Genomic DNA, 20,626 nt, shown 5'->3' with positions numbered 1-20,626 from the left:
TATGAATTGTGTTGAATAGCAAGGTATGTGCTCAAGAGAAATCCACAATGCCAAAATGGAGAAAAGGATCACCTACTAAGGATACATTATGCAATCTCAGTATTTTCTTTGAAACAATTTAGGCTGCTGGCCCCTGAGGGAGTTGTCTTTTGCAGATCCACTGCTTGCTCCATTGACCATGTTTTTACTTGATTCGTCATGTTGAGAAAGCACCTATCCACACCCTCACGTTGATACACACACACTCACGCACATGCACACATGCAAGCATACACATGCAAATGGTAAAACAAAGGTCTCAAAGAGTATGAATGCCCATGCTGCATGGAAACGGACACAGACACACTGACATGCAACTATGTAATCTAGATATACAAAAATAGACGGCCTGGTCATGAATCTCCAACATACCTGCCACTAATTCTGAAGTCATTGACGACAGTAGTGCTCAGCCATTTGGGCTGTGCAGTGTCACTGAGAACATAACAGTGTTAAGAGTTTCTCCTCAGCTGTATTCTTTCATACTGGCAGAGCCCTATGTTGATAAATTGAGCTCCTTCACAAAGGACTTACCCTTTAGTTGGTCATAAATGAAACACGTCGCCTCTTGTTTATTGGTGTGTGAGCGGAAAAAATAGAGGAAAGTCCCGCCTACTTTCACGGCAGGTCCAAGTCACTCCTGCAGGGTGGCATACAAACTTAACACCCTTTGGCTAAAACTTATCATGCACTACACAATGCTGAGGGGCATTATTTAAAGCAGAAACTAGAGAATGTTCTGTCATATAATAGTTTTCAGTTTGTTTTTAGTTTAATATGAATATTACAGTTACAAAATTGACGAACATTTTTACCAAACTATTAACAAAGGAAGCATATTGCACTTTTCAGGATGGTGCCCAAACATTTGTGACAACTCCTGGAGCAGGATACTTTTTCCACTAGGCCATTAGAGAGGTGCAGACATAATTTGTGTAACATGAATGGCTCAAAGACTGTAAATCATGACATTTGATGGCGGTCAGGTATGACTATAGAGGAATGAACTCTCACTGTCAACAGCTGCCTGTTGTTGTCATAGCTGAAGACAAAAGAAACATAAGAGTTGAATATGGGATGCACTGACAGTTTTACCCTTGAGAGCAGTGCCAGCGCTGTATTTGTTGTTTCACTATGGTGAGGAGACAGACTTGGTGGCCAGCCTGTGTGCCAGGTAGCAGCTGCACCTCTCCAGGACAAATTTCCAGCCTTGCCATTGACTGATAACTAAAAGCAGAACAGGATGGTAAAAGGTCTAAAAGTAAATAGCATCCAGATGAAAAGCAGCCAATGCATCAGCACGTCAAATCTCAAATACCTCCAAGTACATACCTCTGATCTGGACATTTTTCAAACTATCAGGATTTTGGAATAATGGGCAGCCCCTATTTACCTACACTAGCTTTATTGTTAGCTTGGTAATAGCTAGGTAATATGGTCATGACCATATTACCTTGTTCATGTACTAATAATCAAAACATGGGAATTTGGAATTTGGAATTTGGGGACTGAGCTTGCAATACAGCTAGTTACTACAAAAACCTATTCAGGATAGTCAGTATTTAAACATTTTTTTCTAATGACTAGTCTGATTGTCCCTGGAGAGTGAATTGCAATCTGCAGCCAGACCATTAAAGTAAATGATCCACTTCTTATTCTATATTCTATATTTCATTAATTAGCTGTGCTGACTGTTTAACTATATCTTTGCAATGTATGTTTTACAGGATCTAACCCTAACCCTAACAACAATAATGGATGGAAAATACAAAATACAATATCATCAGCATGAAGATGGCTGAAGGTATTGTATTTTATCTTTAAGCGTGTAGTGTAGTTCCCCAATGACTTGTGAAGTGAAAAATGTTTTGTACCTCCTCCTGGACATATTAACTATAGATCTTCATTCAAATCTCATTCATACACATCAGATTTGTTTCGGTATGTTTCACAAGATTTGCACAGACTTTTTTTTTATTTACAGTATGCTCTTTCCATTGTGCTAGGATGTGATTTTGAATTTACAGAAATAAATGTAAATAAACATCACACTCACTGCTAGTATAGAAGGTGACTTTCTCAAATATTTCTGTGTTCATACTCTATATCTGTATAGCAAATAAGGAAAAAAAAAAACTTAATCTTGAATTCTTATTAGTCATTTAATAAGTCCTGTGGGAAAGAACCAAAATGTTAACAATGTGACATCACATGTTTATATTGCAGGAAGTGATGTATTTTACATTTACAGTTCATTTGCAACAAACAGAATAAGAGCTGGTGAGGTAGCACTAGCAGCGATAAGAATCATGGCTGAACAGACAAAGAAAAAAACTGCACACACAGTTTGATTGACAGTAAGCACATAGCGATGAGTGCTTAGCAACAAAGAAGAAGACTAAACTTCAAAACCCAAATCTCACAGATTTCTTTAACAGAACACAGATTATAGATGAATGATGAATAAACATGTTGGTCAAACAAAGGGATCAAGTTTAATTTTTAAAGTTCTCTCAGAACACCTGAGATATATGTATAACTCATGAGAAACTGATCACTGAAAGCAGGGTCTTCTGTGTGTGTGTGTGTGTGTGTGTGTGTGTGTGTGTGTGTGTGTGATGTATGTCTTCCTGCCCTAAGCCGTTGTGTCACTTAGCTCCCTTGCTGTTGGTAAAATCCTGCGCTGCTTCCTGTTTGAGAGGCGTCCTGGTTTGTTGGTGTGGGTGTGGTGGGTGGTGGTGGGAATGGGGGGCAGCAGGTTCAACTGGCTGGGGGGCAAAACACGGCCTCCTTTATGGGACAGGGCCCAGATCTCGGTCGAGAGGGCCTCTATTTGCTCAGATCGGGCTTTTACCAGCTTCTGGAGCCTCTCAATCTCCTCCCTCGCCACCTGCCTCCTTTGATCCTGGAAGGGGTTCCTATGGGCCTATATGAACACACACACATACACACAAAAACAAAGTAACTATTATATAAATTGCTATTTGAATGTATGTGTGAAAATATTCACACCAAAGAGCACTGTAACTCTAGGCTACTTTCACATCACAGGCTTTCATCCTCAGTTCTGAATTGCTGTTCATATCTGATTTCTGAAATTAATGTTTATATCTCGTCCAAGTTGCCTGTCTGTTTTGTCTTAATTGAAGTAAATCCAAAAATACCAGCCCAGTCTGCTTTTTGTCCTTCTTTCCACTGTAGTCTTTTTATTGTAACAGTGAAAACTGTGGGTTGGTATTGACAAACTGCGGCTTCATACAGCTTTTAGTTCTGCACACTGATTAGAAGGCATCAAATCTGAGCCACTGTGAGTGAAAAATCAGGATTGCAGCGAGAAGTAAAACACACTTCAACATGACATCAAAACAGGAAATGCTGTACAAACCTAATTCGATTAGGTATTCAATTAGGTGACATATATCCAAAACACACACACACACACACACACACACACACACACACACACTACCAGTTTCTTCTGCTGGGTGATGATTTTATCCTCCAGTGCCTTTTTCTCACAGAGGAGGTTATTCATTCTGCGGAGACGCTCGGTGTTACCCTTTGTCACAAGCATCAGTGCATTCCGTGCCTCCTCTTCCTTTGCCTGAATAATGCACACACACAAACACACACACAAACAGTTGAGTTCGTCTCATATGGTCTTGAAAATACAGTAGTAAGTAATGAGGTGAAGAATAAAACAAAGCACTGGTATCTTGCATATGAAGATACAGAAACATGGCAGCGTACTTTCCAATCTTTGATTTCCTTGGCGTGAGCAGCCCGTCGAAGTCGTTGCTCCTCCCTCAGCTTGTCCAGGGTTGGGTTCTCTGCCAGAGTCAGCACTGCCTCCAGATCCACCAGCTTCCCAAACTTCTGCATCATCAGCTCCTTACAGCGCTCCTCCAACACTACGCACACACACACACACACACATGACAATGATGACTATGAATTGTGTGCATCTGATCATCTGTTTATCAGACAGCATAACTTCCTAACTTCCAGATGCTCAGATTTCCACCAAATTTGCTGGGAAAGTTGGTCATGGGCAAGAAGGAAGTAGCTAACTTTCCACACCCAAGGGGTGTGGTAGTGGGTGTGGCACATCACAAAAAGGCTCATGACCTCTGAATAGATTTACACATCATCACAAAACTTTGACCAGGTATGTCCGCTGTCAAACGAAACTTGATTAACATTTCAGGCCCTTTAGACAAAATGGAGTGTGGCAGCAGGCATGGCATATTAGGACACAACTTCGCAACAAATTAGCATAACACCGCAAAATCTTGACACAAGGTTTGTCCTGGGCTAAGGAACAACATATGAACTTTTCACAGCGATTTGGACAAGCCTACTTCCTCCAACTTTAGTTTTTTGCAATTTCTCCAGACATGGTTGTGTGAGGTGTCCTCTGACTTGGCGTGTCTCTGCTGACAAGCTGACTGACACAGTCACGCCCACCTTTGCTTGTGTTCTTGGCTGCTCTGTATGGGCCTGGATGACTGAGACTTGCCTGGGATCTTGGCCTTCATCTCTTTGCACTCATGGGCCAGCTCAGCACGCCGCTTGCGGACCTGACATGTCCGGTCTCTCTCCTGGCTTGTCTCCACCTGCAGCTCCTTAATACGCTCCTGGAGCCTATGCAGCACACTCCTGTTCATCACCAAGGCCAGGGACAGATTGGATGACACCCGGCCATTGCTTACAAACTCAATCTGGGAATCAGGAGAAGAGAGAAGTGTGTGTTAAATTTTTTAAAAAATTTATGACGTCAGCTAATCTGATGATGCTCATTTTAACCTCTGGCAAATGAACTGTGCCAGGCTTAGTAAGATAAGTACAGCACTGGCACATTAGTGCTCAAATGCTGTTAATAAATGGAATTACTGAATGTAAAATAGGGCTCAAAATTCATTTTTGGCTTGGCGGAACTTTCCCCCCTTATAAATGACATTTGGAGATGACTTGTCAGCTTAAGGGGGGAGTTTGAGGCATTGATGGATGGTGGCAGAAGAGGTAGTATAAAAGACCAAATTATTCTATATGCTTAAATTGACTTTTTTGTTTTATTACCATTTCTTCTACTGTAAACATAAATCTGTTAAATGTAACTATTTTCTAATGTTTACAGAACAATTCTGAGAGAAACTCAGTTATAAATGAACCAACATGCTGTGATTGGAGTATGTTGATCGACCCTCTTTAGACGGCCCTGAAATATGATGTCACCACACAGAACCGAAAAAAAAAAACCCAAAAACAAATCAGGCATTTGCCAATGGACAAACGTTCAGCCTGGGGATCTAGCTTAGAGTATCCCTGCAGAATTCTGTACAGCCTGACTTATACAAGCTTGCCGTGTCTGTGCTTTAGTACAAGTTACAGTCATTTAGATGAGAAGATATGGAGGCATGCATGATGTTTTGCTGGTGGAGGAAGTAATTTTCAGACATACGAGATGTGAGCTGTGTTTCTGTTTACCTGGTGCAGTCTGAGAGGAATCGCCACATCCAGATCATTCATTTTCTGCTGTTTCTCCCTGTTGATTAACGCCAGCTCGCCCTCTGCTGCCTTCCTCCTGCTCTGCACCACTTCCCTCTGCAGAGCAAGTCACACACACATTCAAAAGGTATGATGTGAATAAGGCAAAACAACAAACGAGTAAAAGAGAGAAAGACAAGAAGGCAGACAGATGTGAAAGTGAGTGTGACCTTTTTGACCAGAGTATCACACTCCTCCTTCAGAGCATCGGCACACTTCTTCTCCTCGGCCAGGAGCGCATCAAGATCCAGCCGACATTCATGCAGTTGTGTCACCTTCTCAAACAGCTGTGGGTCACAGTCTGACACACATACGCACAAACACCCGCACACACACGTACACACATAAAATATTCAATGTAAAAATGCATTTTCATTTGAATACACTTTTATATGGATAACATAAAACAACATTTTCATATAAACAAATGCTTGCTTTTCTCCCCTTTGTTTCATGCTCCAAGAGAATAATGATTTAAGCTTTTTTGAGTATAAAGAATGATTTTACTGTTTGTAAAATCATGTGATCAGTGATCACTTATCATTGTAGCAGACAAACTGAAATAAATACAACACAGAATAAAAATAAAGTAGAGATGGTATAGTACTGACTAGGTGGGCAACTGTCAACTTCATCTTCATCTTCATCATCTTCCCAGTCCTCCTCCTCAGCAGAATCCTCATCACTGTCCTCTTCTGGAGACATATGGACAGTTAAGTCAGTATGCACACTTAAACACACACACACACACACACACACACACACACGCTTACACATACACACATACACACCTTCTTTGTCCATCTGGTTCTTCTTGTCACGTTTGGCCCTCTTCTCAAAGACTTTGGTGAGAAAGTCAGCAAACTCATTGTTTTTCCCCAGCGAGGCCTGGAAAGTGGCCACCAAGGCCTTCTCTCTCTTCTGCAGGTTGGCTATCTCTGTCTGCTTCAGTTCCAGCTGTTCGTTACACTTGTTTAGCTTCGCCTAGGGGTGGCAGGCAGTATAATGTATTAGTAAACCATAGATTCACCATTCACTCCAATGAATTTTAATGTGCAGCACATGGTAAGCGTCACACAAGCTCCACAAATTATGGCCACATATTAATGGCCTTGGTTTTGTCACACACTTGGTTGCATTTTTCCTTAGTCATGACATGGACTCAACATTGCAGAAACCTAACATTTCTTCCTGAGACCAGGTGAGACCATGGTATACAGATTAGGCATTGGGTCACATTCAAAGCCAGCCTGCTATGCAGAGTTCCCAGCCAGGACGACAGATATTTCATCAGGAGAAATTTCATGGGACTGCTGCTGCATTTCTTCTCTCCTCATCACCGTCCAAGCTTTGCTTATCTCTCACAACCTTATACATAATAATAATATATTTATAATACATTTGGCATTTAAAAATCATACAGGATTTCAGAAATTGAAGACAGAAGAAACATAGAGTTGATTCTAAACTCTGCAAAGCAGCTGCCAAGACTTAAAGATTATATACTGGCATGCTGACATAAAATGACTAATGAGGCAATAGTTTTAGTTGTTGTGTGTCTTGTGTGTCTGATTTCATTACTTATCTCTCAGCTGTGACAGACAAACTAAAACATAATGGTGTAATTATTTTGAATTTTCATAAATACAATGCACCTCCCAACTTGTCCATGTGCTCATACCGTGATGTTGCTCTCCTCATCCATGCATGCATTAAGCTTCTCCTGCAGGATGTTATCCTTCTCCTCAAACTGCGTGAGGATGAGAAGCTCCTGGAAGAGGGTGATATGTCGGAGGTCTGCCAGCTTCATCTGGCAGTCCAGAGTGAGCTTGTCGTGACGCAGCAGGAGAAGCTCTGCGTCAAACTGCTGCACTGAGTTCTCCATCTGCAAGTCAAGGAAAAATCCACCCAAAGATACACTGTTACATGTTATTAATTTGTAAAGTCTTGTGGAGTCCACGAGGTACTTTGTGATGTTGTAATTTCCTTTTTTTGCATATGTATGCACTTTCTCCCAATCTGCCTCATCTACTCCTATTTCAGTAAGTGATTTCCCACATGTCCCATTTTGTTTCAACATGTAAACTTTTTGCTTTCAGATAAAAGGGGTTGTATGGGTGTATGAGTGGCTTTAAAGTGATAATTCAGCTAAAGCTTATATTGTTTGAGAGAACTTTTCTCACATAGTAGAAATGTGATGCAGGGTAATTCATCATCATCATCCTTATCCTCATCATTGCAAAAATCATCATTATCAATGTTTTTGCTATCAGCTGCAGCAACATCACCACTACCACATCTTCATGCCCCACATGATTGTTAGCACTGGGATACTCCACATATTTGCTATGTCTGGACATATGTGAAAAAAATAATGGCTGATTATCAGATCTTGATAAGTTTGGAAGTTGCACAAAAACAGTTGAGAGAAAAGGAAAAGATTTTGTTGTACTGCCCCAAAATACAATCACTTCCACATTTACTGTGGATTTAGACCCTGTCACCTCATCTTCATCTATGAAGTGATATGGCATAGTTAGAGGCAAGATGACAAGCATTCTAAATCTTCAAATCAAATCAAGAAATTGAAGTTTGGAAAAAGAATGTAATTTTGATGCTTAAACTGTGTAGGAACCTTGTTGGTCCCATCAGTATCAAGCACCAGTATAACCAGTCAGTCAGACAGACCTGCTCCAGAAGACAGTCTTGCATGTACTTCAGTCTGATCTCTTCCTCCTTGAGGACCTCCTTTTCCAGCTCAGTTAGCTCCACTCCTGGCTCAACATCTGTATCTATGACTGAAACCACAGGCCAGAGAATCTCATCCACCTCCTCCTCCTCCTCCTCTTCATCTTCCTCCTCCTGTCCTTCCATCTCTCTCTCGAGCTCTTCCAACAAAATCAGGGTCCCCTCCTGCCCTTCCAGCTCCTCATTGTGGATCCTGTTTAAAAAAAAAAAATGCATTTTTTTTCTAATGCAGATGCCTCGCTGGGCCTGCTGGTTGCGCTAACGGGGGGTCTTGAAACTGACTTGGACTCTACAGTCCTAATATTTGTGCTTGTAAGAGCCTTTTGAATGCCAGCTCCTACTGTACCTTTTTGCCCGCAGATCCCGATAGCGCTCCAGAGTGGCTCGGCTGCAACACAGCCTCTTCTCAGGGGTTTCCCCTGGTAGCATTTTGGGCAGGATGGGTACGGGCCGGCAGAGATTGGTGGCCAAGCGTTGCTGGACCCTCAGGAGCTGCCTGGCCTGTGAGTGCAGCTGAGACAGAAGGCGAACCTTGGTGTCCCGCAATGCTGTAATACGTTTATTCATCTCTGTTTTCTTCTCTTGAATCTGGTAGGATTAATAGATTAGTTTAATTTGTGTAGTTTAATTTAACAAATGATAAAAATACATAAATACATTATCAAGGTAGAAAAAAGTCACTTGTTGCACTTTGTGTGGCAGGCAGTTAAACAGTAAAGCTTTTATTAAAGCTCCACTTGGAAATTTTGAAAGTTTGCAGCTCCAAATGGCAGTAAAAGATAACTGTTTGAAAAATGGTAACTAAACTTCAGTAAACCAACATTTTATAACATATTATAAGAAAACTACACTATATTAATATTTACCAACCAACCAGCCCCCAGTGTATTGTGCTTTTGATTTAACAAGAACAAAGGGGCAAAAAAGGAAAAAGCCTTACACTGATGAGTCCAGATTTTCTGAATGGAGCGTTTTCTCAATGATGTTTAAGAACGTTTATCTGGTTTTTTATTCATCACCTTCTGTGGGAGTGTCTATACCTACCACCAAAATTTGAGCTGTTTGGGTGAATCAAAAGCTCCTTAATTAACAGAGATATGACCATCTTCTCCGGTGCATCCCAAGTTAGACTCTGATGTATTTTTAAGTAGAAATTTAAACCAGTGTAACTAAGTAATATGGTAGCAAAGGTATTTCACATATTTGAAAAATAAATACATACAATATATGTTATGGAACAAAGACACAAGGCCTTACTGTTTGAGCAATATTTTGAGGCTTTCCATATTAGAGTTAATTTTAAGAATAGATTTTTACTGTGCTGTTTTTGAAAAAATGCTTATCTTTTGCAGATGGGGATAAAAGTATCATAGGCATGGAGAGGTCATTTGTGAATTCATATCATAGAACCTGGGTTCAGATATTGCTCTCTTGGAATCTGAAATGAGTAAGTGTGTTGAAAGAAACAGTTGGACATGTTCAGTAGTGCTGGTATGTTTATATGTGTGTGTGTGTACCTTTTGCTCCAGAAGCAGCAGCTCTGCTCTCTTCTTCTCAACATTCATCCTCAGGTGTTCTGGGACAGTGTAATCTTGGGCTGTTTTCAGTTTAAAGTCTCCCATGTTCTCCATGGCATCACGGATGGCTTGTGCATACTCTGGATCCTCACTGTTCTCATCTGGCTTCTGTGCATAACTGAGATAATAACACTTTAACAATCTTTTGCATCAGTAAGCACTATTAAAAGTAATGCAGACTAATCATAAGAAAAAGAGAACCTTGTCCCACATGAATGATCCTGTCACCTCTGGTACCAAGCAGTCATAAAATGCATCATCCAAATTTAAGCAAAATTGAACAAGTGGGACTTGAGATATCATGTCTGTGTTTAAAATTTTACCTGTGAATATACTACCATCAGTAAAGTTTTTTTTTGACACAGTGTAATTCATAGCCCCCTTGCCTGTTTTCATCATGAGGGGGATAATATGATTTTGCAACTAATATGCATTTTTATGTATTTTTAAAATTACAGCACATCTTAAAATAATTGAAAATGAAACAGCATGATGAGTACAGAATACGAAGAAGCTGTTGTTTGCTATACTCACAACTGGGCCCATTCCCTCTTCCTCTTCTCTATCCTGGCCCGGGCTTGTTCAGCCTTCTGTGTTGCCTTACAGAGTCTCTCAGCCCGCCAACTGCTCAGCTTAACCTTCTCCGCAGGCTTAAAGCTCCTCTCAGCCTGTCGACTGGCCGTCTTGACACCTTCTGGACCTGTTGCTGCTGGGGTCAGCACTTCCTTCTCTGGAAAAAGATATACACATACACACAAGGCAAACATCCTGAAAACTTTTTAAGGTTGAAAGTGAGTAGTGTGTTGGAGCTGAGAACAAGCACATAGACAGGAAACCCACAATGAAACAAAACTTTTTTTCTTACCTTCTATTACACTGGTGTCTTCGGCAGGCTCCGCTATGGACTCCCTGTGCACCGATGCATCATATCCACGATGTTTGTCCTGCTGTTTGAGCTGGGGGAAATGCTCAGTGAGCACTGTCAGACGATAGGAGCTGACCCTGTGGCCGGAGCGGATGGCAAACACAGTAACTGTATCTGACTCCAGAGAGTCCTTAAACCTAAAGGGAATCATAGGAGGAGGAGGGCTGAGCGGGTGTGGACTCCAGTTGGAGGCTAAAACCACCTAAAAACCTGCACTAAAAAACACAAAACTGGGAAAAACAGGAAAAAAGCTAAATATGAATCAAATATGAGCATGCAAATGTGTGTGTCTAATCTGTATGTGTGTGTGTGAGTGTGTGTGTGTATGTGGGTAGATAGCCAGTACAGGTCGTGTAGTTTCTGCAATTTCATGCGATTTTGCTCCTTCAACCAGGCCTGCTCCCTTCTGGCCTCTCTGACCCGTTGGGCCGTCACCCTCGCTGCCTCTTCTGTGAATCGCAGATCCAGCTGCAGCTCCTGCCCACACACACACAATATTCACAATTCAGGGCAGATAAAGACAACAAATTCTAACAGTGGATGACACTGGAGAGAGTTTGAGTGTGTGACTGTCTGTGTGTACCGCAGGTTTCAGGCAAATGTACTCTGGCAGACTGTGATTTATGTCCAGCAGGTCTCTATATTTCTTCCGGAGCTCAGCCAGCTTCTTAAGCTTCTCTGCCTTCTTCCACTCAGCCTCCTTAAGCATGTGATCCTTCTCTGCCCTCTGCTTGGCCATCTCAATGCTAGAGAGAGAGAGAGAGAGAAAGAGAAAATACCAAATCAGTGTGGAGCCATGTTGCATGCAATTCGTGTGATCAGTGCAAGTTGTCCACCCTCACCTGAGAGCTTCAGGGTCCTCAATATCCTCGATATCCTCCGTCTCAAGAGCAGCCTGTTAGGTAAGCAAATGTTTAGCCCAGACTCTTTCCAGCATAAATCCCACACAGTTTATGAGCTACTTGCTTAAAGCTTTTTTGCCACAAGAGAGTTTATGACACACTCAATGAAAACTCTCCAAAAAATAACAGACACTCCCTCTGCTACTGAGTGAGCACTGTGAGGCCCCTTGCTGAAGAGCTGAAGTTCCACATGTTTAAGGACAACCCTAACCAGATAATCAGTGCAAAAATGGATGAAAGGCTGACTGACCCTAGGTGAGGGCACTTTAGCCTTCTTGACTTGGAGGGCTTTCTGCAGTTCGTCTGGAGAAATCAGGCTGAAGGAAAAGATGTTGCCATCGTCTCCTGCTGTCAGCACAAACTGGTCATCAAAGCTGCAGCGGATGTGCTGCAAGTGTCCATATTGGTTGTCGTGGACACTGAGTGCCCAGTAGGCCTGCATGGAGGCCAAGCTGTGGTCGCCGGGCTGCAGAGGGTAAACCCTGATCGTGCCTGAGTGCATACCACACAGCATCAGCTGCCTGTTGTAGCTGAGACACAGAGGACACAAGTAGTAGTGAGGTGAGGTGAGATAAAAACAAAAGGAACTTCACTGACCTCTGAGGTTAAACTAAGCCATTCATCTGTCCACACATTATCCAGACCTGCTTATTTCTAACCAGGGTCATGGGAAGCTGGAGACTAAACCAGCATGCATTGGTTGGAAGGCAGGGAAATACCTTGGCCTGGCCACCAGTTCATTACAGCATTACAGGGCTAACACACACAAACACACTGATATTCATACCTATGGGTAATATAGAGTCAACAGATAACCTGACCTGTATGTCTTTGGACTGTGGGGGGAAACCCAAACAAACATGAAGATAACACACAAACTCCACCCAGAAAGGACCAGGGCTGGGAATCACGGTGTTCATAGTACACAATACACTGGTGCCTCATGGCTGGCCAGTTACCTGAAGGTGACAGAGCAGATGGGATCGTCATCTGTGTTATGAACCGGCAGGAAGTCAAACGGCTCATCATGGTGCTCAGCTGGATCCTCCTCCTGCTTCTCAGAGAACTTACAGTGGTACAAGAATCCTGAGTCAAAGCCCCCCTGCAAGACAAGGGAAATAAGGCACAGGAGAAAATGATCTTACTGGATCCTCTTTTAACAGGCATATAACAACTTCAGTGTATTCCAGGACTTACTTTGTGACAAGTGCTGCAATTTACTTTGTTGATTAGCCAGCTGTTCTTAAACCTGTCTCAACCTCCTCTAGATCATTTGGTGATTTCCCACCTTTCCCAGAATATATTTTAGCAACCAAGGAGCTTTATTTTTATTTTTATTTTCTGACATGTCATGTGTCTGCATTACTTTCTAGTCTGTTGAGGTTCCTGCATTGCATTCTGGTGAACCTGCAACTCCTGTGGTGGAGAAATGAGTCTCTATGCCTCTACAATATATTTTTCCCTGCATGATTGTTGAGCACTGATGCAAAATGGCAGCTCTGGGAACGAGCCCTTGATCTTTGATTGTGAGGAACTGTCATCAAAACCTGACATTTACCACTGATGTTTTAGATTGCTGAAAACTTTCTGCTATCATACTCACATAGTCACATTCACATCGTCAAAATGCAAAAATTCAAGGTATATTACAAATAGCTGTTTCTTCAAAATGTTTATGTGAATAAGAGTGGATTTTCCCTTTACTATTACATTGCATTTTTAGCAAGTGATTCAGGTGATTTTTTTTACTTTTTGGATCAAATGCCTAAAGAGACGTGTGTGTGTGTGTGTGTGTGTGTGTGTGTGTGTGTGTGTGTGTGTGTGTGTGTACTAGGTATTGCTAATGTTGTGGGGACATAAATCTGTTTACACAGTCATGTTGTGGGGACTCGCCTCCCTTATGGGGACAAAAAGCAAGTCCCCATAAGTGAAAATCATTAATTTTAGGGTGAAGACTTGATTTAAAGCTAAGATAACTTTAGGGTTAGGTTAAGGTTAGGGTTAGGGTTAGGCAGGTAGTGGTTAGGGTTAAGGTTAGGATAAATCTCCAGGAAATGATAGTAAGTCAATGTAATGTCCTCTGAAGTGATGGAAACACGACTCTGTGTGTGTGTGTGTGTGTGTGTGTGTGTGTGTGTGTGTGTGTGTGTGTGTGTGTGTGTACCATGCAGAGCCAGAACATGCCAGGCTGTGAATAGAAAGCACAGTGGACTGGGCTTGGAGGGTCAGGGATGTAGATGGGGGGCAACATTTCTTCCTCTGGCAATTCCTCTGTGTCATCATCCCCCTGCTGCTTCATTTTCTCAAGCTGCTCTTCCCTTTCTTTCTTCTTCTTCTCCTTTATGGCTTGACGACGTGCAATTTCCTCCTCCCTCTGATGCACACAAATGAAACAGCCAAATGCAAACTGAAGCTAAAATTGCATAATCATGAACACACTTCAGTCAGATGGAAAATGAAACCACTACCAGGGCATGCTTAAGCCAATAACATCTTAGCAGAGCAAATCAAAGTCTGAAACAACGAATGTGAATGATATGTGTGGTTATTGTTGCAACATGGAAAGCGGTCAGGGTCAGGGTTTGTACAAGGGCTTCAGAAAACTGAAGGGAAAAGCAAGATATATGCTATAAGAAATAAGAAAATACATGTGGAGGAAATGACACTAAATAACTAGAAGTAGTCAGAAGCAGTCAGACAATGTGACCAAGCTCAGTTCAGACCTTGATGCGGGACTTGATGCTTCTGAATCTGAAGTATCTGCTAGGCAGCCCTGACAGCTGGTAGGTCTTGCTTGGGTTCTCGGCCTCTGAGTCTGGAGACTGCACCTCAACCACATGGCCACTCAGACACAGAATCAGCAGCGTATTTGTGCTCTGGGTAAGAATGTGAGGGATATTTCGGTAATTAGGTAACAGTGTGCAGTCACAGAGATTTGGGTGTGTGCGGGTTGGGCATATCGAAATAGTTAGCACCCGCATTTCAACAGCAGCAGGAGGCAGACTCACATGGGAATGAGGTGACCATTCCAGCATCTGCACTGGTCCAGGAACACTGATGAAGCCGATGGGGTGGTATTTCTCCCCGACAGTGAAGAAGAACACAGTGCAGTCTGAGCTCTGGATAGAAATGGGGTGATTAGACAGAGTTTCATCTATGGCTCCCTTTAACATCGGTCTAACAGTTGCACTATATGCTCTCATACAGGTTTGTGTCATGTTTTTTGAGAGTTTATTAATTTTACTGCAGTCCCTTACCCCCGTTGCTAGGATCTCTCCATTGCGGTCATAGGCAATAGCAGTCACAGGTGCACTGTGTGGTTTGAAGGCTTGTTTGAGTCGTAGTTCAGCAGTTCCTTTGCTGCTATGCCCAATGACCCCATGCAGCCTCTGGGGGTTGTACAGCTCCAGCAAGCGGACCACACCGTCCTCACAGCCTATCACCAGCAAACCCCCACTCTCATTCACCTGTGTACAGAAGCCAGGGAAATACAAGTCAACTTTCTATTAACACACAGTGTTTGTTAGCTTGTATCATCTGTAGACAAAGTACACATCCATACCAAAGGTGGAGCCCAGCGGAGCGCAGTTCCTCCCTGTTTGAACTGGATGGTTGTCAGTTCCTTTTCTGACAGAAAGTCAAAAACTTTGAGGGAACCTGGAACAGAGAGACAGACGCATAGAGATTGCTTAACCCATTTTTAACCCATTTTTATATAATATAGCCTGGCTGGCTGTGATAATAATAGGCTGTCTACTGAAGTCCACTGGCAGTGTCATAGACGAGACAGATGTGCAGCATACAGCTGGAAAAATACATTTACTAAAGGGAGAGGTGCATTCCACAGCTGATGGAAACATTAGGAGAAAGCTTGACATATGCGTATTAATATGACAATACTGTGGGCCAGTAGTGTAGTGGTGTCTGTATAGATGGGAAACCAACAAACACATGAACCTTGTCTTGTATGCACACACAGCTACCCCATGTATAACTAAGGGACCAAAAGCCAGCCAATCCAGTTTGTAATGCACTGGCATATGTAACTGTGTATGCATTCAGGTGTATTTTACTCACCATCCAGAGCAGTCGTGGCCATAAGATAACTTAGTCTTGATACATCCATGCCCTGAATTGCCCCAGCATGGAAGGAAAACAGGCACTCTGGTTCCTGGGTCATCACACACATGATAACAAACTTTTTTCCCACTAGAAAAGTGAACTATCCTACTCTACAAGCACAATACATTTTTACATTGTGTTTTCTTCAGTTTTATTTGGTTCAGGTACATAAAAGTAGATACTTGGAGGCCACCTAAACATCTTGCACTTGGTGAGAAAATCATCATTACATCACTGACATCCAGTTAAGTTTGACACCAGTATTCCAGAGGAACATCAAATATGGCCAACTATGGAAACAGCAATGTACTTGTGGATCACACATACTCAATAAATAATGCTTTTCTTACACACACATAAGGACTAGAAACTTACATTGTTCAGAAATGAAAGATTCAACTTCCAAATTCCTCCATTGGAATCCTACAAGACAACACAATAAGATAAAAGATAAAGCATTTAATAATGAGATAAATCAATGAGATCAGGTACAGCGCAGTTAAGAGATCTGGGCCCAAATGTGTAAAATATTTCAGAGTGGGAAATCAGTCAAAACTACCAACCACCAAAAAATTCTCACTGATACACATAGGAGTGGGAGCATGGTACAGTTGCTAAGGATAGCCATCCTATCTCCATCAGAATTGAGGAAAACTGGACAGGTGTCAGAGGGAAAGATGTTTTAGTAATGCAGGTGAAGACAATGATGATGGGATGTTTTATACCACAAATGCAGAGGAATGTGAAATTTAAACCAGCAACAAAAGTGCAGAGTTATAGCACAGATTTAGTTAGTGTGACCTTTGCACTCTGACCTGTGCAAACCAGATATCAGGCAGGGAGCTCTTCACCACAGAGGAGAGGTTGACGTTGTGTCCAATCACCATCTCATTTATGGGCTCCATCTCAAACATACCGCTATCATCATCACAGTCTGCAGCATCAATGCCCTGCAAGTCCCAGCCCTGTGGGGGAAGGGAGAAAATACATTAAGATCTAGAAATATCATAACTACTTCAACCTCAGGCAAATATCTTCCTCATTCCCTTAATTCCAAGCACTTCCAGCCAACTCCTGTTTTAGAATATTTTATAGAAATCACAAAATAATTAATCACAAACTGATCAACTAGCCAGTATGCAGTTTTAATCGTTGTTGTTTTTGTTATTTTGCAACATCCTATAATGTCTGCCTGTTTTTAATTTTTTTCTTTTTTATTTGCTTTTGCCTAACGATGAATTTACTTAAACATAATCCAAATAATCACTATTGTATCATATTTAATTTCAGGGTGATGGAGGTTTGATAGACATACCGCAAAAGTGAAGTGTGATCGTATGGGCATGAGATCATGGACATCTTACCCTGACCGCTCCATCAGAGCCAAATGTCATCAGCTGCTCTTCATCCAGGGCAAACGGCTGGACAGTCCCTGCATGGCAAGTCCTGCCGTCCTTACGGCTGATCTGCACCTTGATCAGGTCCCCCTCCCACAGGAGCAAGTTGCCCCACTCTGAACCTGACACCACCTGACAATGGGAGAGGAGGGCTGAGGAGGGTCCCACTCACTTCCCGGGAGTTTCATTGAGGCTTTTTGAATCAAAACATATTCTGCACTTACGAACTGGCTTCCTACATGCTTTCAGTTTCAAAATGCACTAGTCTTCATTTCTAGACTTTAAGAATTGGGTCACTTTGTTCCTACTAACTCTACCATATCACAGTATAGATGAAGATTATTCTTTCCAACACCTACCAAGATATTAGTTAAAACTACCAAAAATATATTCAATAGCTGTATGTATATCACTACATTACAGCAATAATGTCCCTACTCTTCTGATACTTTTGTGTGTTTTTTGTAGACCCTCTAGGTCTGGGGAGACTGGGTACCCTGCATGATGTAGAAGAGGAAGACAGACCTTGCCATCAGGAAGTTCCACATAGCCCTCAATATCAGTCACTGCGGTCTTCCCATATCGCCCCACAAGCCCATGCAATTTAAGACCTGTGAATGTGCTGGCCATGTTCCAGAACCTGCCAAAGAGAGAAGGATTACATCACATAAATACACAACCATCATATTACAGGGGAAAAAATCAGCCTATATCATCAATTTGTGATGTTAAGTGCATTCTAGGAGCTATATTGTCATGTGTTGTAATTTACTTTTCCTCAACCTGCTTCAAGAGAAATGTCCAAAATGTCCCAGGACTTATAGCCCTTACTCAAAATGCAACCAGCTGTTGCTGCTTTGCACTTTGGTCCATTTGCCGCTATTGTGGTGGAGAAATTGGTCCCTGTGCCTCTTCTATGATATATTTCTCCCTGTATGAGGGTTAGTTCAAAATGGTGGCTCTTGAAAGAAGCCCTTACTCTTTGATTGCAAGGGACTGACACCAAAAGCTAACCTTTACCATTGATGTTTTAGATAAAGCATTTTCTGTTATCAAACTGTATTGTAGCCTCTGGAAATGTCATGCCATCCACATTTGGCCAGCCATCTCTTTGAATAAGAACAGCACCACCAAACAACAAATTAAGCCCAGAAATCAAAGATGTATTACCACTAAACAGTGTGTGTTCTTTAAGTTAACTGCCACAGTCAAAAATGGACCTAGTGTTGTGCAATCTAACTGCCACCTACTTGATGTGTCCAGATCCTGAGGTTGTAAGCTGTCCTGGGTTGTGTGGAGAGAAGGTGACCCGGTACACCTCCTGAGAAATGGCTTTGCACCTCAGCATGACCTCCTCCTGCCTCCAGTCCCATAAGGTCAACATGTAGTCCGGTGCACTGCCCACACTGGCCAGCACGGTCCCTTCATGGTTGAAATTCACAAAGCTGTATGCCCTAACTGTACCCCCTAGAGACAAACACTCTCATAAATAAGAATAAAGTACATACTGCAACAAGAACATCATAAGAAACTCAAGATACATAACGCTCTAACGCTCTGCCATTTTTCCTCATATACCTCTGAGGATGCGATATGGTCGTAGTGAGGGATATTCATAGACAATGATGTAGGGCTGGTTTCCCTTCTCTGCCACAGCAAAGTACTTCTTGCTAGGGTGTGCCTTTACACACACACACACACACACACACACACACACACACACACACACACAAGAGGATACCAGGACAAACATTTGAGTAACATGGATCATGCATGGATAGGTCTCTAAAATGTATACATTTGAGTATTCATCTTAGAGGACTTCAATGTTTCGTAGGCTCAAGTCATGCATGATATGAAGTTTGTGCACAGAGAGTCAGCTTACCGTAATAGAACCAATTCCTCCGCCACTACAGGAGCGGAGGTAGCGCTGCTCCTTGGTGGAAACATCTATCAGGATGAGCAGATTGCCTGCTATGAAGGTCACAGTTTGCTCATCCAGCAGCTGCAGGTTGGCTCTGCGCTCACACTCATAGCCAAATGAGTGACTTAACGCAATAATGACAAGTTAAGGATGTGGCACACTGATCATGATATCAGCAAAATGGTCAAATGGTCATGTGTGTATGCATTATATGTAAATCTCATTATATTGTCATCATAACGTCGATTTGTAAGCAAGATCATGCAAAGTGGATTTGAAAACAATCACCTCACAACACGTACTCCCCAAATTACTGCAGAGGAGATTCCTATTTAATATCCTTTGAGAAAAGTGTGATGACTCAGAACAGTGGCGGCAACATATATTCAGTCCTCACCAGAAAGTCAGAAAAGGCAAAAAAGAGGTTTCACTCCAAGAGTGTCAAACTGGATCAGAGATCACTCCAATTACTAAGAGGCACAGGATGCATTGGGGTGCCTCAGTCTTACAGCTGAAACACAATCTGTGCTTGCAACTATTATTAATGAAATGGAAAGGATACAGGAAGTGCAAAAGGTTTTCAGGTATTTCAGAGTCTGCTGTGATAGACGGTCTGGAGTACAACTTCTCATAGTCATAGTACATGTCGACAGGGAGCGGTCTACCTGGTTTCTCACCACCCTCCTGCTGCCCTGCTGGTGCTTCAGTATCAGATGCCATAGCAGCTGAGGAAAGACAAATAAAACAGCAGTCACTGAAATGGCCAGCGCCTTTTTTTTTTTTTTTTTTTAAAGCTGTGTATTGAAAAGGATATTTGTGTTTACTCTTGATTAATTTTGTGATGCTTTAGACTTTTACTGCACTGCATTTCAGAGGGACATGTAGCATCTGATGGCTGCAGTAATTAGTTCATTTGCAGAATAACATTTTGCATGCCACATATATGATAACCTGATAAAAAAAATTGTATACTTTTAAAGTAAACCAGCCAAAAATATATGGAGCAGTTAGTTAGTGACACCTGTAGCTTTTCCCGGACCCTTTCCTTGAGCAAATTTCTGATTGCAGGCCTTTTATTTTCAATGGAATACTTCTTTTCATTATGGTACTGCAATTTTTAACACTGAACCCCTTTCCACTTTGGAATATTAGCTTTGCTTGTAAAATGATAATATTTTAAGTACCTGTATTTTTGAATTATAAAGTTATGCATAATACGTTAGTCTTCGCTCGCAAATTGAACATAAAAGGGCCAGGAGTTATTATCCTTTCATTCAACCTTCAGTAAATTACAGTCCAGTGAAGCGTTGCCAGCTTGTGTCTGTGTACCTTCAGCCTGTTCAGCTGGAGAGGCTGTGAGGAGACATTAGTTATCTTATTCACATGGTGTGCCACCTCATTCTCTCCTGGCTTTTCTTGTGGTTTCGTTTGTAAAATGAAGTGAG

The 20,626-nt window shown here is 42.0% G+C and overlaps 1 protein-coding gene across 1 annotated transcript; it reads right to left on the bottom strand.

Annotated features, from left to right (window-relative positions):
* Positions 1-2,266: 2,266 nt before the first annotated feature.
* Positions 2,267-19,826, bottom strand: cfap44 (cilia and flagella associated protein 44). The gene is made up of 34 exons (XM_030046869.1): positions 19,744-19,826; positions 19,143-19,305; positions 18,836-18,938; positions 18,508-18,724; positions 17,783-17,897; positions 17,225-17,389; positions 16,676-16,825; positions 16,236-16,283; positions 15,816-15,909; positions 15,301-15,395; positions 14,996-15,205; positions 14,747-14,857; positions 14,462-14,614; positions 13,903-14,112; positions 12,698-12,840; positions 11,989-12,268; positions 11,679-11,731; positions 11,420-11,582; positions 11,183-11,313; positions 10,777-10,973; positions 10,550-10,641; positions 10,446-10,498; positions 9,852-10,029; positions 8,681-8,922; positions 8,275-8,527; positions 7,268-7,471; positions 6,378-6,570; positions 6,198-6,281; positions 5,757-5,887; positions 5,527-5,643; positions 4,559-4,760; positions 3,790-3,950; positions 3,506-3,643; positions 2,267-2,965 (listed from the first exon to the last, which is right to left on the bottom strand). Exons 1-34 carry the CDS (start codon positions 19,824-19,826, stop codon positions 2,675-2,677), a joined length of 5,223 nt encoding a protein of 1,740 aa, XP_029902729.1. The 3' UTR covers positions 2,267-2,674.
* Positions 19,827-20,626: the final 800 nt, after the last annotated feature.

Source organism: Myripristis murdjan, chromosome 24 (genome assembly GCF_902150065.1).
Source record: "Myripristis murdjan chromosome 24, fMyrMur1.1, whole genome shotgun sequence".
Taxonomy (NCBI): domain Eukaryota; kingdom Metazoa; phylum Chordata; class Actinopteri; order Holocentriformes; family Holocentridae; genus Myripristis; species Myripristis murdjan.
Note: the sequence above shows the minus strand (reverse complement) of the source record. Positions and strands in the feature narration are given on the sequence as shown.

Coding starts and splice junctions, on each gene's coding strand:
- cfap44 (XM_030046869.1), bottom strand. CDS start 19,826: ATGTACTATGACTATGAGAAGTTGTACTCCAGACCGTCTATCACAGCA. Junction 5,644..5,756: donor GTGATACTCTGGTCAAAAAG/GTCACACTCACT, acceptor CTTGCTCTGCAG/AGGGAAGTGGTGCAGAGCAG. Junction 3,644..3,789: donor AGGAAATCAAAGATTGGAAA/GTACGCTGCCAT, acceptor TGCATTATTCAG/GCAAAGGAAGAGGAGGCACG.